This window comes from Eretmochelys imbricata, chromosome 1, assembly GCF_965152235.1.
Source record: "Eretmochelys imbricata isolate rEreImb1 chromosome 1, rEreImb1.hap1, whole genome shotgun sequence".
Lineage (NCBI taxonomy): Eukaryota > Metazoa > Chordata > Testudines > Cheloniidae > Eretmochelys > Eretmochelys imbricata.
Window position 1 is genome coordinate 236847102 of NC_135572.1, and position 24215 is coordinate 236871316.

At 42.8% G+C, this 24215-nt stretch overlaps 1 protein-coding gene across 1 annotated transcript in view; it reads left to right on the plus strand.

Annotated features, from left to right (window-relative positions):
• Positions 1–2616: 2616 nt before the first annotated feature.
• EFCAB6 (EF-hand calcium binding domain 6) overlaps positions 2617–24215 on the plus strand; it is a 135556-nt gene continuing 113957 nt past the window's right edge. The window contains exons 1-4 of the mRNA XM_077807448.1: positions 2617–2758; positions 8310–8530; positions 10013–10101; positions 19420–19486. Of these exons, the coding sequence (XP_077663574.1) occupies positions 2617–2758; positions 8310–8530; positions 10013–10101; positions 19420–19486 (519 nt within the window). The remainder of the gene's footprint in view (positions 2759–8309; positions 8531–10012; positions 10102–19419; positions 19487–24215) is intronic.

The window sequence follows — 24215 nt, forward strand, 5'->3', positions numbered from 1 at the left end:
CCTGAGGATCTGGCCTGGAGACTATTGATAGTGTATTTAAAAAATCCTCAGTTGAGTCTAATCATATGCACCAGTATAGACCAGGAAGAACTCCATTAAATCAGGAATAGCTCCAAGGAGTTATTCCATTGAACTCAGTTGAATTAATCCTGATTTATTCACTGGAGTTATTCAGATATAAAACTGGTGAAAGTGAGAAGTGAATCAGGACCTCAGATTAAGAGGTTCTTTGTTTTTGTTTTCTGCTGGACTAACACAGGGCTCGATCCTGGTCTACTGAAGTCAAAGGAAGTTTTGCCATTGACTTAGCTGGGAACAGAATTGTGCCAATAGTTACCACTTCTTTGTCTTAACCTAGATAGTAGCACATGCAGTTATTTATGCCACAGTTGCTTGAACAGTCCATTTGCTAGCAAATTGATTGATATATATCTTTGGCAACAAGGCAAAAGGGCAGAGCAGTATTGCTGGGTCCACAAATTTCCCTCTGTCTTGGGCAGATTACAAATAGCTGTCATACTCTTTTTATCATCACATCCCACATGCCAGAGGTAGGTCTTGATGGTGGCTGAGACAGAAATATGAGTGGGTTAGGGTTGCCAACCATCCAGGATTATCCTGGAGTCTCCAGGAATTAAAGAGTAACCTTTAATTAAAGAGTAAAGATTCTGTCATGTGATGAAATCTCCAGGAATTCATCCAACTCAAGTTGGCAGTCCTAAAGTGGGTTCACATTTGTTTGTTCCAAGTACTTTCATTGCCTGCTAGTATTTGTGGCAAAATAGATCTTGCAATTTAGGGATGTGTGTATTGAGCTCCATGACCTCCTGGGAACCAGACCCTACTTATCTACAGTTTAAAGGAGTGGAGATTTCATGGCAGCTGCTGGAAGTGTGTCAGACATTTGGTTGCTCAGGTGGTGATGTTAGGTCTTGGAGCAAGTGGAGAAGAAAGATATTTTCCACCTGAAGGGTGAAGAAAGAAGCAACATTTTGCTTGGAGCTAATTTTTCTTTTGTTGATGGCTATAGAGGCAGGATACTAGCCAAAAACTGCTTCTGTACAGTTTGGACAATTAGTTTGCTGTCTGGGAAATGGTGGGGATGGTCTGCTCAGGAAAAGATGTGTTTAATTCCTGCTCTGAAACATGGAAATAAATTCACCTAATTATCAAATTATCTTTTCTTTGAATAATCCTAGCCTGTAGGCCATTCAAGCCTCAACCCTTTTGTGTTACTTCCAATTCCCCTATCTATTTAGTGAAATGATGTACAGTACTTTTTTTTTCCCTATAGGAGTAATGTCTTGTGCTTGTTCTGTCACTTCTGCTTGGTTGTGCATAAGGATGGCTTAGCCTAGATTTAGGAATATGCCCACAGTTATTTTTTCTAAATGGGCCACATTTTCAAAAAGGCAGCCTCCTTTACTGTGAATGCTATTTGCATTTCCAAAATTTGTACCTTCATTTTGCACCTGTAATTGAAATTCAGGGGCCATTTGCAATTCATTTGCAGACACAACAAGGAGTATTTTTGCCTCTAAATAGCTGATCATGGGCAGAGATCAGGAAGCTAGAGGCACGAGTGTTCTAACTTGTTCCTGTCATTCATTTGAGTAGAGTGCAAACTTTCTGGGTGCAAACTACTCCTGAACAAAAAAAAAAAAAAAAAAAAAAAGGGAGACAGGGTCTTTGAAAATGTAACCTGGGGTCAAGTTCATCCTTGGTGTAACTTCACTGATACCAATAGAATTCCACTAAAGATAAATGTGATCCAATGTCTATGGGAAAAATAGCTGAAGTTTTATAAATAATGATCAAGGAACAGTGCTGAAAGGGTTGAACAGTGGTGTTGTTTTAGAATCTTTGATTCTATTGGCAGTGAAAACATACAGCTATTTCAGATGGATGGAGCCAAATGTCCCAGTATGCTTTAGAGAAATACATATAATATGTCACATTATACCATCACAGTTTGAGCACTGTCTAGGAGACAAAAGCACCATTTTTTTTCAGAAGTCCACCCTGCTGTTTTTGCTTGTTGTGTAGTTTGCCTCAAGTTTCCTCACCAGAAAATCTAACACTTGTAAATAAAGCAGTCATTAATGTACTGTATAATGCACAGTTTTTGCATTCTCCTTTAGCAATAATATATATCAAACCCCCAAGAACTGTAATTATTTAAAACTGTTCATCTTGAAGTATATTATTGCTTGTAGAAAAAAGCTAAAAAGAGGCAAGCAAATGTTTTTATTTTTAGTCTTTTAATAAACATAACCTTTAAGATAACTTAATGCCATTTAAAAAATTCAGATAGCTAATTATTTATTATTTGAGACATGATTTAGTCTATTTATATTTTCTGCTCTGAAACACAAATTTGAAAGTGCCCACATAGGACAAACTTTAATTAACTTCCAATGCACAATTTAAAAGAGTCCCACATCTGTGTGGTCCGATTTGATTCTCTGTCAGTCAGAATCTTGAACAGCAACTTGGGCCTCTTTTCATTAAGTCAACTTTTATGCTTCTTGATACTGCCACCAGTCAAATTGTTTCCTTTTGTGTCATAGGTTCTAAAGTAGTGTCATAATTGTGTTTTTAAATTCCCAAGGGACCATGGCCAGAGTGGTGAGTGCAGAAGACTTCAGTGGCTTACGCCCCTACTCTCATGGAATCAGATTTACTGCAAGACCACAGTCTATACCAGGCAGAGCATCATCATGCAGAAGCAGGCAAAGCGCAATGAAATCGGCCTCATGTACGTAGAGATTGTCGAGTTCTAGTTTTTATAAGCAACAGGATTTTAAACTGAAATCCCCGTATTGTCCACAAGACAAATGCAGCCTGAATCTGGCATTGCCTTCTTGGCCACCTCAGTTGTGTTATTCACTTAGGCCTAGACTGTGCTGTTTGACACAGTCCAGAGCAAGCTGCACTGCTCCAAGATGCACAGTGCCTCAGAGGGTTGTCTGATGCACACTGTCTCCAGTGTTCCCCTCTTACACTCTTAGGGGAGTAATTTGCTACAGCCTTTTACAGGGTGCATCGTACTCCCCCTACCCATTCCCTATACTCACACAGACACACACACAGGATGCATCTATCCAGCTGTACTGGGTGATGCATAGGAGGGATGGAACCATGGCCCTTTCTTGTCCAATCCCCTCCCTACCCACTTACGTGTAGAGAGGGAAAGGGGTATTAGGAGCACAGCTCCTGCTTTCTTCCCCATCCCTGCACCCAGAGCTGCAGTCCATGCAGGTTTATTGCAGTTGCACAGGCACTTGGGGAACAGGGTCTTTCTCCCCACTACTCTGGGCAACCATCTAGCCCTTGATCTTAAAGCTGCTAGGTATGTACTATTGACAATGTCAGAGATTTCATGTATATCCTGTTATGCCATAGGAACTCACTTGAAATTATTATATGCTTACCCCTGAAAGAGCATATGCATATTTTATACTGGTAAGATTTATGAATCACTTAATGAAATAAAAATTGATAATACAGATGTGAATATCTCATTTGCAAGAATTAAACATTGAGCGTTACTGGTGTTTAAGGCTTCCTGATTCACAGTTCATGCCTTTTTTCCTTCTTCCTTGCCATGAAGTTTTAATTTAAGGGGTAAATTCACTCTTGGCATAAATTGACACAGCTCCACTGATTTCAGTGGAGTCGCACTGTGAATTTGTATGCTCAACTTTCCTTTGTCAGAACTGATTACTGTTAATGATATGTGCAAGAAACCCCTTAATCAGGCCCTCTCCTGGGGAACTAATTGGATTTACAGTGACCAGAGTGCTGATTCAGCTGCTGGTTCTCAGCACTCTGTCACACCTTTCCCCCTTGATTGGTGGAAAAGTTTTTCCTTCCATGGGCTCTCCCTCCTTTACTGGAGGTGCTACTCTCCTGGAGTCTTTCACCCCCAGGGTGTTCCTCCCGGGTCCCTTTATGGAGTCCAGCCATTCTCTACCTGAAAAATCACATTTCTTGGGTGGGGGATGCCCCCATAATTCTGTCTTGGCCCAGAGGTCTTCACATCAGGGGCAACCTTGTGGAATACTCTCCCCACTCTTGCCCCCTTTGTTTTGTGGCAGGACCCATTGGCACCCCTCACCCTTCTGGTTACCCAGAGTCTCTAATTCTCCAACACCTCCGAATGGCTCCTGGGGTCCCTTCTCCTGACGTTCGGGTGAGGGGGATTCCAATAACTACCCAACCCCTGTCAGTAAGTTCGGGTTCTCCTAACTGCACAAGGCTAATTCTGTGTTTTCTTCTTTCTCCCCCTCTTTCTTTAGGAGGCCTCCCTTTTCTTTGCTGTCCCCATGGTTTGTGTTCCCTTGTCTAGTGTTTTCCAACCCCTCTAAGTCTAGCTTCTCCTTTTGCTTCCCCAAATGTTATATTCTTTCTCCTCCCTAGTGGGAGGAGCTGCACTCCGTGGCTCCTATGTTGGGGTGGGACAGCAAGTGCACTACCCCAGCCCGTTTCCATCTAAGCTTTCCCTGCACCTCCAGGGGTCCATCAGCCGTAAGGCAAAGTGTCGTATCACCATGGACGCATTCAAGCCACAGCCTTGCTCCCAGGAGCATCCAGTGAGGCTTCACCAATTCCTGTTTTACCAGTGAACAGTCTGAGGCAGTGTCCACTTTGGACCCCTTTGACACCTTCTCCCCACCTTTACAGAAACCATAGATAGTTTCTTTTTCCTTCCATGTCCAAGAGTCCCTGTCCAACTGCAGAACTCTGAAAACCCCCATTGTGTATAAGGGCAGTCTCTTTTTATGTGTCCTTGGTGTCCACACAGATAACAGACAATACCCCAAGTCCCAGCTGGAGTCCCCCTAGGTTCTTCCCTTTTCTTCTCTGTGACCTTTCCAGATTGGGTTTCTCCAACCCTCCTCCCCAGATCTGGTCCCTTAAACTGCCAACCCTTTTTCCTGGGAATGTCCACCTTCATGTACTCTTCCATGAGCTTGACCACAAAATCTAAAGTGACCAGCAGATGCCTCCTGACCCATAATCAGGTGATCTCAGGGATTCTCTTCAGGGGTTACAGTGGTTCAACAAGGACAAGTGCAGAGTCCTGCACTTAGGACGGAAGAATCCCATGCACCGCTACAGACTAGGGACCGAATGGCTAGGCAGCAGTTCTGTAGAAAAGGTTACAGTGGATGAGAAGCCGGATATGAGTCAACAGTGTGCCCTTGTTCCCCAGAAGGCTAATGGCATTTTGCACTGTATAAGTAAGAGCACTGACAGCAGATTGAGGGATGTGATCATTCCCCTCTATTTGACATTGGTGAGGCCTCATCTGGAATACTGTGTCCAGTTTTGGGCCCCACACTACAAGAAGAATGTGGAAAAATTGGAAAGCGTCCAGCAGAGGGCAACAAAAATGATTAGGGGACTGGAACATATGACTTATGAGGAGAGGTTGAGGGAACTGGGATTGTTTAGTCTGCAGAAGAGAAGAATGAGGGTGGATTTGATAGCTGTTTTCAACTACCTGAAAGGGGGTTCCAAAGAGGATGGATCTAGACCGTTCTCGGGGTAGCGGATGACAGAACAAGGAGTAATGGTCTCAAGTTGCAGTGGGGGAGGTTTAGGTTGGATATTAGGAAAAACTTTTTCACTAGGAGGGTGGTGAAGCACTGGAATGGGTTACCTAGGGAGGTGGTGGAATCTCCTTCCTTTGAGGTTTTTAAGGTCAGGCTTGACAAAGCCCTGGCTGGGATGATTTAGTTGAGGATTGGTCCTGCTTTGAGCAGGGGGTTGGACTAGATGACCTCCTGAGGTCCCTTCCAACCCTGATATTCTATGATTCTGTGATTTCTAACTGTTTTAGAATTACTGCATCCATGATGTCACCTGCAATCTGAGTGTCTGGCCTTGACCAGCTGGTAGCCAGTCTGTCAGTTTCTGGGGAAATGCCTAGGCTTGTAACCTCCCCCAGGTCCATCTAGTGCAGGGATTCTCAAACTGGGGGTCAGGACCCCTCAGGGGGTTGCAAGGTTATTATATTGGGGGTCGTGAGCTGTCAGCCTTCACCCCAACCCCACCTTGCCTCCAGCATTTATAATGGTGGTAAATATATAAAAATGTGTTTTTAATTTTTAAGGGGGATCACACTCAAAGGCTTGCTATGTGAAAAGGGTTGCCAGTACAAATGTTTGAGAACCACTGATCTAGTGGCCCAAAACTTTTGCAGGGAACTTTTTTGTGGATAAGTCCACCTGATCTAGGATGACTGCCTTAATCACATCATAGTCCCATGCTTGCTCATTACTTAGGGCAGGTCTACACTTAAAACACTGCATTGACGCAGCTGCACTGATGGGCCACTATAGTATTTAAGTGAAGATGCTGCTACCCCCATGAGAGAGCTTCTCCCATCAGCATAGTTAATCCACCTCCCCAAGAGGCAGGAGCTTTGTTGACAGAAGAAGCTCTCCTACAGACATAGAGCTGGCTACATAAGGCGTTAGGTTGGTATAACTCTGTTGCTCAGGGGAGTGGATTTTTCACACCCCTGAGTGAGGTAGTTATACTGATACAGGTCTGTAGTGTAGACCTGGCCTTACAGCCATATAGGTTGTCTGAACTTGACCAAGAATGCATCAGGATCATTTGCAGGGCCCATCTTACAGACACCTATCACCTGTGTCTGGTTACTGTTCCCCGCTGCAGGACTCACAACATTATCTGCTGCTGCTGCACATGGGCTTGGTCTCGAATAAAGTTCTGTAGGCTTTTCTGTTGCTCAGCTTGCCAGGCAAGCAAGCATGCACTGTTTCTCCAGGTGATGGAGGGTCTTCTCTATAGGGTCTTCTGTATCTCCTTCTGCTGTTCTACGAGCCATTGCAATGTCTCTTCCATTGCCTGGACTGCTGAACCTTTGCACTGGCTCCCCCATCAGGTTCTCTCTCAGTACAGATAAGGCAGCTCCAGGACAAGTCCCCACTTGAGACAGGGCACAACCCTCAGTTCTTGTCTTCTCATATAAATGGCTCTCACACCCCTGGTCTGTAACCCCTGCTGTGTACTTTATTTGTGTTTTATTAACCACCATCCTCTTACAGTCCAGTGCAGAAATTCTTATTTACAGTATTTTACAAACATGAGAGGGGGAAAAGATCTCCCCATGCAGAGATCTCCCTTTACTCTGGCCTGGTTGGTTAGCTAACTTTTCTTTCCCTCTCTCTCATCTTTTCCCTTGCATGGCTTTCCTGTGCTTCTTTTCTACTCTTTCAGTTAATGGGCAAATTAGCTCCTTAGGTCTTTCCCAGTGCAGGCTGATCTGGTAATTAGCCATCCCTTCCCTCAATCAGGCCCTCTTCAGGGGAACTAATTAGATTTATAGTGACCAGAGTGCTAGTTCAGCTGCTGGTTCTCAGCACTCTGTCACAGAGGAGATGTGTGGAGGAGAAACTGCAGTAAAGTGCAAATAATATAAAGGGCCATATTCTGCCATTGTAGACAACTGAAATATTGTGTACAAATTGATGGCAGGACTTGCCTCAAAAATACGGAAAAATGTAAATGCACAACTAACTTCAATGTTTAGATTAGGGTGCTCAGCTCCTATTGTCTTCAAAGGAAGTATTACATTAGTATCAATGCCTGAATTTGGCCCTATAAATGCAGGAGAAATAGCAGGCCAAATCTTGTGGTCCTTATTCAGTTCTTACTCAGTCAAAGCTCTAATTGAAGTCAAGGGGAATTTGCTTGAGTAGGGATTACACGATTTGTCACCATGCTGTCCAGTTCTCCAGCCCTCCTTTTCCATGGGTGTTTTTACAGCAAGCTGGCTGTTGTATGGTAACATGCTTATCTGCAAAGGAGTCTGCACACAAACAGTTGGTGCTGACACATCATTGGCAGATGACTTCACTAAGGAGTTTGATAACTGAATAAAGCATTTAAATGATACAAACCAAAGACATTCAAGGTCTTTTTGTTCCTGCTATAGTCTGAAGGGAGAGTGCTAGTGGGGATGGGATGGACAAATATATTGTGAGTTACTTTACATATGTTTTACTTTGTAACTTTAACTGCTCTTTTAGAGTATCTTCCAAGTTAACCTGTGTCTTGGCTATAATGTTATAAAGAAAGAGTTGGGAATTTTCTTAATACTACTTAGCACTTTTATATTGCTTTTGATCTTCAAAGTGCTGCACAAATGTTAATTAATTTACAGTGATATCTCTGAAGATGGATTGATTTATGTTGAATTCTCAGCAAAAAACCCTCACATTTGATTTTGCCAGGTTTAAGAGTGTATGGTAACTGTCTGATATGTTTTACAGCTGCATCTGTGCGCTCTGTCCCAGATCCCACACTGTCCTCCTCAGACATTGAGCAGATTTTACTTAAAAGGACAGCTGAAAAAGAAGGTGAACTTAAAAAAGCATTTCAGACAATTGACATTGATCACACCCTAACAGTCACAAAAGGTGAATTCAGGAGAGTGATTGAAATCTTTCTTTTTCCTCTGACACAAGCACAGTTTGATTCTGTGCTGGCACAGGTATGCTATGTTATAGATGTGTATAATCACTTGGGGGCTGTTTTTATCCACGTCAATGGCAGAATTTCCTCTCGATTTCAGTGGGAGCAGGAGCAGGTCTTGTTTTACCAAAATGATGATAGATGGGGCCAAATCCTTCTTGCCTTATTTGAGTAGTTCTAGTGAAGACAGTAGAATTACTTATGCAAGTAAAATGAACTAGATTTGGCCATTAGTATTTCTTTTAAAGGATTCTGTCTGCATTATTTCTCCCAGTGTCTGAAGAAGTTACAATGCATAAGTAGCTTTTGTGATAATTAATCAAATTATGCAGTCTTATTCCTGGAGAAAGATCAGATTGAAAACCCTTTGAGTAATGGTGGAACATGTTCTCATTTATATTGTAAGGAGCTTAGCACACTTTTGAGCACTGTAAAATAATCAGTAATTGGGAGGAAGGATTGTTGTCTGTTCACCACCTTTAAGCCATAGCTAGGGTGGAATATATTCTTTAAAGACCACTAGTTGTATACACTGGTTGAGATTTTCAAAACCCACCAGGGGATAGCTATACAATGTCCATTAACTTCAAATGGAATTGTGTGGCTAACTCCTCTAGGCAACTTTGAAAATCTTAACTTCTTTGTCCATGGGGTCTGCTTTCTGGTATCAGCTCTGTAAAGTTCTCATTTTTTCAGTTTAGTAACTTAACTGTGGTACAACAACATTTAAAAATGAAGGGGAACTGCAAAGAGTTATACCACACACCTCCAAGCCATTGTTTCTAGTTGCTTTCAACATACTTACCCTTCTCCCCCACTGTTTATTATGCTAATGAGTAAGGGAAGACAGATTTTTGGCCCTCTGGAGTTCCAGTTCTGGCCCCTGCGGCCGTGACTTTCTGTCCAAAGGTTTCACAGATTTTAGGTTTTATATCCTTTCCAACATGCTTGATGTTTGATTTTCATGTATGTTGAGCTGTTACAAGGTGTTATCTTCACATTTTAAAAATATTGGTCTCTGGTATAATCAAGGACCCTAATTACTTACATTTTAACTGAAAACAGTGCTGAATTTTCAAATAAGAAATATGTGGATCCACAAGCAATATGTGCATCAATATGTGGAAATACCTTACATATGAATGTGGTACACAGGGAAAGATTGTCTCACAGGTTAGATTAGATGAGATATATTTTTACACATGGACACAGAAGATCATAGGGTTAGGGATCCTTGTCACTTGTAAGTGTAGGATATAGCCTCTTGCTGGAGGATTTATCAGATATACATTGATACTATACTCGAGCCTAAACAAAGGTGAGAAGAAATGACATGCAGTACATGCAACAAAAGAGAGGTTATTAGAGGAGATTATTTTTGTGTTTTAATAAAGTAATTAACTAATAATGGAAGTGAATGGTTTTTTTTAGTCCCATGAGATTTCATTACAGGATTTATCTAGAAATCCATTTATCTAACACTCTTTTTATTGAAATATAGATTCCGATGACTAGCAAAGTTACTGTACCATATCTTGACTTCCTGGCAAAGTTCACTAGGGTTGCCAAAAGTACCAATATGCAAAGAAGGTAAGAGCTTCTTATTACATAATCCCATTGTTCCCAACTGTACTAATGGATCACTTGCTAACAGTCTGCAGAGAGCAGGCTGGTTAAATGGTTCTAGCTCTCTTTGTTTCCAGCTGTTACATTGTGTTACAAATGGCTCCAGATACATTAAGTACTTTTCCAATGTCGCTTTTCCATATAAACAATTGGTGTAGTTGCCATTGGATCTTATATGATCACTGAAGGGAAAGGAGTACTTGTGGCACCTTAGAGACTAACAAATTTATTTGAGCATTGGCTTTCGTAAGCTACAGCTCACTTCATTGGATGCATTCAGTAGAAAATACAGTGGGGAGATTTATATACACAGAGAACATGAAGCAATGGGTGTTACCATACACAATGTAATGAGAGTGATCACTTAAGATGAGCTAATACCAGCAGGAGAGGGGGGGACGGACAACAAAACCTTTTGTAGTGATAATCAAGGTGGGCCATTTCCAGCAGTTGACAAGAACGTCTGAGGAATAGTGGGGGGTGGGAATAAACATGGGGAAATAGTTTTACTTTGTGCGATGACCCATCCACTCCCAGTCTCTATTCAAGCCTAAGTTTTAATTGTATCCAATTTGCAAATTAATTCCAATTCAGCAGTCTCTCATTGGAGTCTGTTTTTGAAGTCTTTTTGTTGTAATAGTGCGACTTTTAGGTCTGTAATTGAGTGACCAGAGAGATTGAAGTGTTCTCCGACTGGTTTATGAATGTTATAATTCTTGACATCTGATTTGTGTCCATTTATTCTTTTACGTAGAGACTGTCCAGTTTGACCAATGTACATGGCAGAGGGGAATTGCTGGCATATGATGGCATATATCACATTGGTAGATGTGCAGGTGAACGAGCCTCTGATAGTGTGGCTGATGTGATTAGGCCCTATGATGGTGTCCCCTGAATAGATATGTGGACACACTTGGCAACGGGCTTTGTAGCAAGGATAGGTTCCCGGGTTAGTGGTTCTGTTGTGTGGTATGTGGTTGCTGGTGAGTATTTGCTACAGGTTGAAGGGCTGTCTGTAAGCAAGGACTGTCCTGTCTCCCAAGATCTGTGAGAGTGATGGGTCATCCTTCAGGATAGGTTGTAGATCCTTGATGATGCGTTGGAGAGGTTTTAGTTGGGGGCTGAAGGTGATGGCTAGTGACGTTCTGTTGTTTTCTTTGTCGGGCCTGTCCTGTAGTAGGTGACTTCTGGGTACTCTTCTGGCTCTGTCAGTCTGTTTCTTCACTTCAGCAGGTGGGTACTGTAGTTGTAAGAATGCTTGATAGAGATCTTGTAGGTGTTTGTCTCTGGGGAGGTGTCTGTCAGGCCATTGATCTTGTAATGTAAACATATAGAGCTTCAAGCCTAATTGGTATATTCTGTGAACTAGTAGTAAGTGTAAGTGAGTATATGAGAAGTTAGATGTGAGCGGAGGCTAACATTTTTTAGGGATACTCAAAACATATCACTCAACTTGCAGGATGCCGTGTCTTACAAAGACACAATCTGAGGGACTCACAAACATTATTCCGGCAGGAAAGTTAAAATGCTGTGGGATTCATTCCTTCAATGTAAATAACGTTCTTCTTTGAGAGATGTAGCTGTGGGTCCTTCACTCCAGGTGAAGATGCATCCCTGCGTCTTTGTTTGGAGAGTTTTGCAGCAGTGCCTGTATGGGTCATGCATGCGTGGTGCCTGCCTCACGTGCCATTGGCATCTCAATAGCACGTGAATGACCCAGACGCCTCAGTTCCTTCTCTACTGTCCCCGGCCTGAGATGGAGCTCAGCAGTCCTGTTGAAAACCTTCATTTTCCAATTAGACAGATTATATAAATTAATAAATTGGGTTAGTTTTAGTCAGATAAGTTTCAGTTGTTAGACTTACAGCCCCTGTAAACAAAGAAATTATTTTACATCCCATAGTGCAGTTAGTAGTAGTTAGAAAATGCCTGGTGCACCGGGTTTTAAAAGATGCACAAAGAGGCGATGCCTATCTCAGATGGACACTCTCAATGTGTCTGTTGCCTGGGGGAATCCCACATTCTCCAGAAATGTGCCCATTGTAATAAACTGAAGGCTAGGGCACGAAAAGATGGGGACCTGAGGCTTAAACTCATCCTCATGGAAAAGGCCCTCAGACCAGCCTCCAACCCTGGGCAGGAACCCTTTTCTCGGCAGAGGTCACCAGTCTCCTCAACACCATTGTTCCCTAGGGACAAAAAAATGGCAAAATAGCAGCCAGCTTCCTCGCCTCATAGAGAGGACATCACCTCAAAATGGTCACCGACCAAATCGGTGCCGACTGCTCCACAGCTCAGCACCTATAATGCTCCAGGCACCTCTGGCACGGTCCATGCAGCGGCCGCCGTCAGTACCCCCTGCTCCAGTGCCAAGGCTAATAGCTTTAAACTGCCTACCTCCACCATGGCACCGTCAATAGCGCCAAAGGAGATGGTACTGACAACCGCTCCTATTCCTGTGCTGCAGACTAATGTGCTCAGTGTGACGGTGCTGGCACGAGTTACTTGAGTACTGGTACAATTGGCACCCTGCCCCTTGGCACCGATGCTCTCGGCACAGTGGCTTTTCATGCATCAGAAAGATCTGTTGGTCTCCCCAACTCCAGAATCTCCTTTATTGGGCACCGAATGTCTCACTGGGACCGTCAGTACTGCATCGTCAGCTGTCTCTGATACCATCACAGTTTTCCAGACATGAAGATGTTGAGATTGAAGAGGCATTCTCCCAACACCATTCTTCCCTGATTAAGACACTTATTGCTGCCGGACTATTAAGATCACGGTCCTCATATTCTCATGATGTACCACCTTGGTATGGCCACCCATGGATGGGACCACCATGCCCTTCCCAGGTCATTGGCCATACTGGAGTCCCTGGAAGTCTTATAGAAGACACCATAGCAGCTGCCCCAGTCCACGTAGGGATGACACCAGATCTCCACCTCCACCTTCATGGTCTGTAGCATTGGAAACATGAGAGGAGCCCATGGTACAACAGATAGAGGACACTGCTCGTGACACCTCGCCAACCAATAACAACTCATCTTTCTCATGAGACGAGGCTATTTTGCCTCCACCACCAACCACAGCAGACTATTTTACCCACTTTCAGGACTTCTTCAAAAGAGAGGCTAACGAGCTTAAGATCGCTCTGGTGGAAGTGCCGGAAACTCAGCATGAGTTAACTGATATCTTACAGACATCGGCCTCCTCCAAGATAGCATTACCAATCAACGGAGCTATCATGGAACCTGCCTAGACGGTGTTGTAAATTTCAGCCACAATACCCCCAATCTGCAAAAGGGCAGACCGAAAATATTACTTTCCCTCCAAGGGATCTGAATTTCTTTTCACACACCCAGCACCCAATTCGCTGGTAGTGGAAATGGCCAACCAAAGGAGTAAACAACATTTTCGGTCCACTCCCTCCAATAAGGAGAGTAAGAGATTGGACCTATTCAGCTGCAAAGTATACTCTTCATCTACGCCACAATTCAGAGTGGTGAATTATGCAGCATTACTTCCCAAGTATGACCACAAGAATTATGGTAAATTTATGGAATTTATTAATGACATTCATGAGGAAAAGAGATAACAATTCAAAGCTCTGGTCTCTGAAGGGCAGGTGATCTCACACATGGCTCTATAGTCCTCACTGGATACCGCTGACATGGCCGCCAGGTCCACCACTACAGACGTAGTCATGCGCTGAGCCTCCTGCTTCAGTTCTTCGTCATTCCCCCGGGAGCCACAAAATACTGTCAAAGATGTCCCTTTTGATGGAGAAAAATTGTTTTCAGCCAAAACAAATGAAGTGCTGCACACCATGAAGGATTCACAGGCCACCGTTCGGTCCCTTGGTGTCCATACACCTGCCACAAGAAGGAAACAATACACGTATCAACCGTATCAGTACCCTAGATAGCTGGCATACACACAGCAACATCAAAGGTTATACAATGAACAGCAGTAACAATGACAGAGACAGAGACCACAACGACAACGCCCTCCACTACCAGCAACGTCCCAACCACCTTCCTCAAATAAGCAAATCTGAAGTCTTGGTCGAGGGTCTAGAAGACCTTTCACCCATTCCAGAGCTTCCACCAACCATCCAGCTCTTTGGAGACCATTTGCTCCCCTTCGATGCCAATTGGGTGGCAAGCACCAAAAACAAATGGGCCCTAGAAGTCATCCGATTGGCTATACCATTCCTTTCCTGTCTATACTCCTTTCCCACCCCCTCCTTGTCCCTCTTCAGGGACCTCTCTCACGATAAATTGCTTCGCCAAGAGGTAGAAGAGGGGCAGTGGAGACTGTCCTGCTCAACACAGAGGGAAGGGGTTTTACTCCCACTGTTTTTTAACACAAAAGAAAAGTGTGGGGTGGTAACCCATCCTTGATCTCAGGCAATTGAACACGTTCGTGAAAAAGCAAAGATTCAGGACGGTTACCTTAACAATAGTAATACCAGCACTGGAGCAGAGGGACTGGTTTTCAGCCCTTCACCTGCAGGATGCTTATTTTCATGTCACTGTACACCCTGCCCACAGACATTTTCTGAGGTTTACTTTGGGCACAGACCACTACCAGTACAAGGTTCTACCTTTTGGCCTGTCAACAGAGCCTCATGTTTTCTCAGAGATTCTCATGGTAGTAATGGCGCACCTGAGAAAACAAGAAATAATAATTTTTCCTTACCTGGACGACTGTCTCCTAAAGTCACGCACCCCATCGGACACCATTCAATTCACTCAAACGACCATACACTGTTTCCAGAGTCTTGGCCTATAAATAAACATAAACAAATCTACAATAAAACCAACTCAACGACTGGAGTTCATTGGCACTCACTTTGATTCGAGGGTGGCAATGGCATCACTTCCATAAGACAGATTCAACACTATAAAGACACTCCGATCCACAGTTCGGAACAGTCCACAGATCACTGACCACAAATGCCTACAACTACTGGGCCACGTGGCGGCATTCATGTTTGTAGCGCTGCCTACAAGGCTGCCTACATGCCCTGCCTACAAGGCTGGCTAGCAACCATTTACAGACCAACCAAACACAGGTTAACATACGATTAAGTATGCCCCCAAGGTCAAGGATTCACTAACCTGGTGGACTCCATCACACAATCTGTTCTCGGGTATCCCATTCACACAAGATTCTCCATCGCTTATGATCACAATGGCTGCATCCCTTATCAGATGGGGAGCACACATCCAACATCACACAGTTCAGGGACTATGGTCCACAACAGAGACAAGGCTACACATAAACCTGCCAGAACTTCGCAATGCCTGCCTCCACTTCCTGCCACTCATAAGAAACCCAAACATCAGAGTAATGAGTGGCAACATCGCCTGTATGTTTTACATTAACAGACAAGGGGGAGCCCGATTGCATTCACTATGTGCTGAGGCTATGAGACTCTGGAATTGGTGCATCCAGCACAATATCCCTATCTCAGCTTCCTACCTACCTGGATGCCATAACACCATGGCAGATGAACCCAGAAGATGTTTTCTCCTCAATCACGAATGGGAGTTAAACAATGCCATCTTGGAAGACATATTCCGAACTTGGGGTTACCCACAAATGGACCTATTCACGACAGCACACAACATGAAATGCCCCAAATTCAGCTCCAGGTCCAGTCTGAGGAATCGATGGGGGAATGCGTTCATGATCAATTGGAACTCAGACCTTCTATACACGTTCCCACCGATACCATTACTAACCAGAGTGGTGCTGAAGAGAAGGATCAAGAGGGCCACGGTAATCTTAATAGCCCCCACATAGCCGAGACAAGCGTGGTATTTGTACGTAACACAGATGTCTGGACATACCCCAATCACACTCCCTCTACAGACAGATGTATTAACCCAACATAAAGATGCTACATCTCAAGGCATGGTTCTCTAATGATGAGTTAAATTGCTCTGAGTAGGTCCAGAGAGTGCTGCTACAAAGTAGCAAACATACTAGACATAGCATCTATCTCCACAAATGAAGGAGATTTACGACATGGTGTTCCACCAGACAAACCATTGCAACATTTGCACCTCTTCCAATGATATTGGACTACCTCCTGAAACTGAAACAATCTGGTGTTTCCCTCAGCTCAGTAAAGGTGCATCTTACAGCTATTGCTACCTTCCACCAAAAAATTGGTGACACTACAATCTTTGCTCATCCTATCACAAAGCAATTCTTTAAGGGTATCCAAACTCTCTGTCTGGACGTGAGACCACCCAAGCAACCATGGGACTTAAGCTTGGTCCTAACAAAAAGCTTGGTCCTGATGCATAAACCGTTCAAACCTTTAGCAACCTGCTCCCTACTACACCTGTCCATGAAAGTGGCATTTCTGATAGCAATCACATCATCTAGATGTGTGGGAGAAATCAGGGCACTGATGGCAGACCTACCATATACTATCTTTTTTAAAGATAGAGTCACTTTGCCAACCCATCCCAAATTCCTTCCCAAAGTACATTCATCCTTCACATCAATTAACCAGTCAACTACCAACTTTCTTTCCTAAACCACACGCCAACACTTTTGAAGCCACAATGCACACATTGATGTTCGGAGAGTATTGTCTTTTTACCTCGATAGGACCAAGCCATTTAGAGTCTCACAGAAACCTTTTATCTCTATTGCCGAATGCTCTAAGGGTAACTCTATATCCACTCAAAGAACATCTAAATGGATATCTGGCTGCATTCAACTGTGTCATCAATTAAGAGGCACACAACCTCCAATGGGAATCAAGATGCACTCTTCCATATCAATATTGACATCAGTGGCATTTCTAAGCAATGTTCCTCGTATAGACATTTGCAAAGCTGCCACCTGGGCCTCTGAACACACCTTTGCTAAACATTATGCTGTTATGCAAGGTCCTCAGGTGGATACTCGACTTGGCTGAGCTGTACTATCAACAGCTATTTTACCAACTCCGAAGCCACTACCATCCTAGGTGGGCACTGCTCTTCAGTCACCTAGAGTGGAGCACCTACAGGGACATCTCTCTCTCTTGAAGAGACAGTTACTCACCTTGTACAGTAACTGAGGTTCTTCTAGATGAGTGTCCCTGTGGGTGCTCCACTGCCCACCCTCCTCCCCTCTACTTTGGAGTTTGGAGTAGGCTCCGTGGTAGAGAAGGAACTGAGGAGTCTGGGTCATGCGTGCACTACTGAGGTGCCAACGGCATGCAAAATAGGCACCATGTGTGCATGACCTATATGGACATGCTGCAAAACTCTCCGAGCAAAGGCACAGGGACATACCTTCACCTGGCGTGGAGCATTCACAGGGACAACTCTTGAAGAACCTCAGTTACTGCACAAGGTGAGTAACTTTCTCCTCTCTGGAGCTTCACTTTTAAATCCTTCTTTACTTCTGATGTAAATCACTTTCAGCAATAAAAGTGTGGAGGTACCAATTTTGTGTGGTAGGTAGGTAACTTTGGGATTAAAATGGGTGCCTTCCCGTCACATGAGGGACATCTGAGAGGTACTGTATAATGCAAAGCATTCTCTGAGTACCATACTGTACATTATACTGTAAAACGAATCCTACATTTACCAAGTAACTTTGCTCCAAAAGCATGATATAATTTAACCTCCTCCCCTTCCCCCCTCATTCCCCCTCCCTTTTGGGATGACAGGGTAAGGTCTCTGCAATGGGATCCTCATGGAGATTTCCTTTCATAGATTCCCTCTCCTGCAGGTTTGACTGTGGGAGCAGATGATCCAGGCTCTGACAGACAGTTGCCTTAGAAATTATTCTACAGATTCTGACCCAGCTCTTTTACCGTCAAGTGTAAAGTTAACTAACCTCCCAGAGAATGAAGGGGAAACAACAGTGGGAGTAGTCCACTGAAAGGAAGCAGGAGGAAGGGAGAGGAGGAGAGGAAGGGAGGCAGAAAATGGGAGGAGGGAATTTAAGGCTGCTTTCTTCCAAAGAAACAAGGGATTGTGATTAATTAGCAAAAACTAATTAAATAGAGAATGAAGGCTCATGCTCAAAATGAAAGATTAATCCCTTTTTATATCATGGAAAAAATAATGAATAGGTTAAACATGTGGGGCCTGATTTTCCTCTCACTTCCGCATGGAATCTGAATGAGTTTAGTTCATAAACTCTTGGTTTATACTGGTGAAAGGGAACAGAATCAAACCTATAATTAGAAAATGCTGCATTTTGACCGGCCAAATACTTGTAGATTTGTATTAAAACTACATGCAATGTAAATCAGAAAATGTTGTGAAGAAAACTAAATGTGGGATAGCTGTAGCTTCACTTACAGGAGTTTTCCATAGGAGGGCACTGCAGGTGCTGTTTTTCCAGAGAAAAATTTTGTAAGAGGGATCTTAGAGCTGGTTCCTGCCTTGATTTAAAGCCCACACAATCTCAATGAACCCAGTAGGCTGTAAGTCAGGGCAGAATTTGGTCTTTAGCACTCGATCCTGCAAATACACACCTGAGTACTTTCTTGCATAAGTATTTGCAGGGTCAAGCCCTTAGTTAGGGGAAGAGCGTGGGAAAACAGGAATTTAGAATCTGTTGGATCCATTGAGAAAAATAAAATTTGTTAATTGTTAACTGTGAAAATGACTTGGTCTGTGATTTTGATGTAAGTAAATGGGTGAAAGTTTGGCCATTCTTTTTCTAAAAGACCTCACATGTTAAAAGATCATTGACAATGATTATATAAATGCAAAGGGCTAGATCCTCATTTATGGCTGAGGAGCACTCAATGCAGCTGGGCATTGAGGTACAGAGATGTCCTTTGTGCTCACCTGATTCTAGGACTCCTGTGTGTGTCAGTCTTGTTCCCTGCCCCAGCCACGTATCAGTATCAGCTGCCAATGGTCCCAATGGGCTGTTATAACAGCTGGGGATTGCTTAGGCACTGGGAAGCTATGCTATTGTCCTCCAGCCTCTTCCTCCACATTGTCAGGTGCAAGGTGTAGGAGCTACAATGTCTCTACATTGCTCAAGAATCCACTTGCACGGGGAGATCATCTGGGAGCTTGATCCACCAGATTCAGTGCTACTTTGTGCCAGTGGAGCAGTGCAATGCAGTCAGGCCCAGAGCCCTGTGCAGGATCAGTGTGGAGGCCCATTCCTGCAGTCTTTACTCATTCCATACTTAGGTAAAACTCTCACTGATATCAATAATTGGGCCATTGTTGGTCTACAACAGTAATGTAATGCATTTGCCTTATGTCTAATCCTTTTGCTAATATTGTTTATTTTTAGATGGAATGATAGCCAAGACAGCCAAACCATGACATTAAGTCAGCTGGAGTCCCTCTTAAAGGAAAAGGTACCGTAGGGGTGGATAGTACCAGAAACTGATTGCTAAAATGGTTATTTACTTTATAAGTTAAGTTCTGGCATTACATAAATGGTACTGGTACTCTCAGTTCTAGATGTTGCTGGCTTGAATAACAGGGCTGGATTCATTTAAGGGGCCTGATTCTTCACTTTAGTGCATCTTGGGTAATCAGTAAAATTTGTGCAGAGTTGTAAAAAAAAAGATACCAAGTCAGAAAAACAGCATTTTAGGCCATTCACTTTGCATGAAAGTAAACAGCGACACAAGGGGACAGGCTATGAACTATCCAGCCTAAGATCTCTGGACTCCATGTTGTGTGGAAAAAACTCTAGTACCTTCTTCTGATGATTCAGGTAATAGAGGAATGGCTATGTGTAAGATACATTTTTCTCTGATGGAGTAAAAAATATCCAACATCAATGTAGTAACCTTTTTTTATACTTGGACATCAGTTAAGCCAACCAGAGATACCGTATCATAGAAAATATTTGCCATGGCACAGAGCTCACCAGAAGAATGTTCTATGCCCTCTGGAGCATTATGTATCATGTCCCACCTCACCCCAAGATTTTCATGTAAGCAAAAAAGCATCCTAGGACATAACCTCGTGCAAATCCTGCTCCCTACACTGATTGGCACAGGCTTGGCACATATATTGGGAGGAGACAATAAAATCCTTCCTATTTTACAGCTTCTGTTGCAACCTCAAGGCTGCAGTAACATCCTCAGCCCATGTACCCCTCTTATATGGTGGACATCTGAATATATCTTTTCTCTAGTCTGAGTAAAATATTAACATATCGCAGAGCTGTTAGGACAGATTGTACCCAAGACAATCTTTCCTCACTGCAGAAAAGCCTATCAATCATAGCTGAATATAGTTTATTATTAATGTCATAGCTTTTATTCATTTGGCTATATGCAACTAACTGGAGAGTAACATTTACATTTTCATGTTGAGTATGTCATATCACAAAAGAATCAGCTTAGATATCTTCTTATTATGGAATTTATTAATTGAAAATATCCCCCAAAGTCCTAATTAGGGTTCTGGTACACTTAATTTCCCAGGTTCTGTGTTTTTTTTTTAAGGAATTCTGAAACAGAGGTGATATGTATATTCAAGTACATTAATAGAAACTGCTATCAATTTAAAAGTAAGGTTACTGCTACATATATATTCCAGGAAAATTTTAGTTAAAACCACCAAGCATTTCAATGTATGGAAATTAACCAGCGAAATAAATAAATGTTCAGATTTAGTATTCATACAATCTCTTAAATAAATATTCACCTATAAAATGGCACATTGATTATTCCCAAACCAAACTTCACTCTGCTCCTCCATATATGCCCTTCATCCATTTAACAGGGACATGTTTGTATCAATTACTGTGATTGTGTGGGAATTTGTGCACACACATTTCTAAAAATTGGGTCTTAATGCCATTTTTTCTTTAACTGTAAAAGAGAGGATAATAATTCTCACCTCACAAGGGTTGAACTCATTCATGCTTGTAAAACAGTTTGAGATATTCAGATGGAAGGTTCTATAGAAGTGAAGAGTGTTGTTATAATGAAATACATGCAGCTACAGTGCAAGAGGATGGACTACATGACCCACTTGATGTCCCGTCTAGTCCAAGTGATTTTGTGACATAACAATCACCACTTTTATTTTCCATAAGTAAGCCTAGTCACCTTCATAATAATTCTTAAATATTTAGAAATGCAAAGAAAAGCTAGGAAAAGATTTGGAATATTTCAAATGCAAGATCAAAGCTATGAAGCTAGATCTGAATATGGGATTATTTTCTTTCTAGCCACTTGCAATAACAGTTTTCCAGTAGACCACTATCAGAAGAGCTGGTGAAAACATGGGAGGGAAGTAATACTGTATGGGGAGAATGGCCATTACATTCTGGATTTTTTGTGGCACATCCTAAATACAGCACTCAGTGCAAGAAGCTGGCCAGATGCTAAGCAGATGTATATGAAGATGAACAAAATGAATCATCTCCGTCTACTTAGTGAGTGGCTTAAGAGCCAATCTGAAGAAGTTAAGACAGCCCAATGGCTGGAGCAGCCTGTGTAGTCCTTTCTGTACTCCCCTCACTATGGGAAGGGGAAGTCTAGAGGGTGCACTGCCTGCATGCTACTGCACTGAGTGCTCCAGCAGAGCAGGGCTCTGTGCCCCACAGGGGTGCTCATCCCTTGTACCCAAATCCTGAGAATACAGAGGGTCAAAGCACTGCTCAAAGGGAAAGTGGTTCCTTTGCACAATGGAAGTTCAGTGGGTTTGCTGCTAAGAGAGCCTCCGTAGTCTCAGAGTCAGGGGCAGGATTTTCTCCTTGATTACTTTATACAAAAGCACAAAAAAGCAAGGAAGGAAATATTGATTCAAACAGTGAAGTGTCTCCAAACATTAAAAAAAAAGTTAGATTCAGGTAAGACTGGCCACCTGAAACAGCTTTTAACAAAAGCAGCAAAAATACTCACCTGAGGAGTGTGGTGTTTAGATGTTGCTTATAATTATTAGATTTGGGAGCACTGGTTGTTGGGAGTCTGAAAGGACAAGAAACAGGAAGGAGCGGGGGGGAGTTGAGAGGCTGGGAGAAAGCTACAGAGGGTGCAGCAGCAGCTTGGTAAAGAGGTTTCCACTTTGAAAATAAAGTCCTGTTGAAGCTTGTTAGTACCTTGTCTGGTTGATACAACATTTTGGCAATGAGGATGGATCTTCTGCCTCTGAACCCACCTGCACCCTTTCTGCAAAGCCCAGGTGAGCCTCCAATTGCTTTTACTACCTGGATCCATATGTCTGAGACTTATCTGCTTGCAATCAGTGCTACAGAGATTTCTGAAGTAAGAAAGCGTGCTCTGCTAATCCACTGCTTTGGAGCAGAAGGGCAGCGTATATTTTACACTTTTCCCCTTGCAGATGATAAATATGAGACTGCATTAAAGAATTTTTTTGTGCCAAAAGTGAATGTAGTAGCTAATCACTATAGATTTTGCAGTGTGAGCAGAAACCAGGGGAAACTTTAATGCAGCATATTGCTTCACTGAGGAGTCTGATTGTAATTTGTGACTTTGGGAATGTGGCAGATGAGATGATTAGAGACCAGCTCATTGAGAAAACAACCATGCTTCATGTAAGAGAACGCTTACTTTTAGAACCACAACTTACACTAGAAAAAACAATAACCATTGCTACTCAGATTGAGTCAGCTACAGCTGAAGCCAAAATAAGGAGTATAGATACAGGAGGCACAGTCCAGACTGTGACTGCTTTGCAGAAAAGTTCACTACCACTGCAGACACACAATTGCAAGAGGAAAACTAATGAAAAACCACCGAATCAGCAAATTCAAAATACAGTAAAAGCATGTTTTCGCTGTGGATCCCCACAACACCTTGTAAGCTATACAGGATGTCCGGCAAAAGTAGCTCAGTGCAATCATTGTAAAAAGATTGGACATTTTGCTAAAGTATGTCGCAGTAGCCAGTTTAATCAACAGGTGCATGCAGTTACAATACCAGATGTTACTGTGCTGAGCGTGGACAAAATCACTACTGCACATATTCCAGAACAGATAAAGTACACTGTAAACGTTTCTGCCATACCCTCAGGCAAACCACACTCTATTCAGCTGATGTTGGACACTGGCTCAGCAGTATCTATACTACCTGATTCCATGTATCTGCATTACTTTAAAGATGTGCCTCTTACTGAACCCAAACTTCACTTGGTGTGCTATTTGAAAAACCATATTCCAGTACATGGCTCCCTGCCAGTAAGAGTTACTTTTGGCGATTGCTGTATAACTGCAGAGTTCTACATTGTCCACAAAGGCACTCCTATCTTTGGCAGAGATTTATTGGCTGCTTTAAATCTCAGGGTAATTAATGGACGAGTTGATCTTCCTCAGCAAAGCACTCTTGCGGTACACTCACCAGTTTCAGCTGGGACCCAACACCAGGTTGAGGAGAAACTCGGCTGTGCTTATGGGTTTCTGCATAAAGTTAAAATGCAGAATAATGTGATGCCTGTATGACAGAAGTTACGGTGCTTACCATTTTCAGTCAGGGAAGCTGTTTCAGAGGAACTTAGCAAACTTTATTGAAAGGACATTATTGAAGAGATCAACTCCTCGGAATGAGTTTCACCCATAGTAGTGACGCAGAAGAAGGGTGGAGGCATTTGCCTTTGTGTGGACTTAAGGGAGCCAAATAAAGCAATTGTGATTGACAGTCATCCTCTTCCTCACATAGAAGAAATATTTGCAGAACTCCGTGGAGCAAAGATGTTTTCCACTCTTGATTTGCAGAGCGCATACCACCAGGTTATGTTGCATGAAGATAGCAGAGACTTCACAGCATTTATTACACATGAGGGACTATTTTGTTTTAAATATGTTCCATACTGTCTCGCATCTGCCCCAAGTGCCTTTTAAAAAATGATGTAATTGATTCTGAAGAATCAACATGGAGTTCAGTGCTATCTGGATGATATTATCGTGTTTGGAAATACTTCTGAGGAGCATGACAATAACCTGCAGCCTGTACTAAACTGCATCAGCACACCAGGCATCCAGCGCAATAGGTCCAAATGCAAATTTAGACAAACTGAACTATCCTTTCTGGGGCATACAATTTCACAGGCTGGACTAAAACCTGATCCAGATCATATCCTGGCAATTTCAAATGCTCCTCCTCC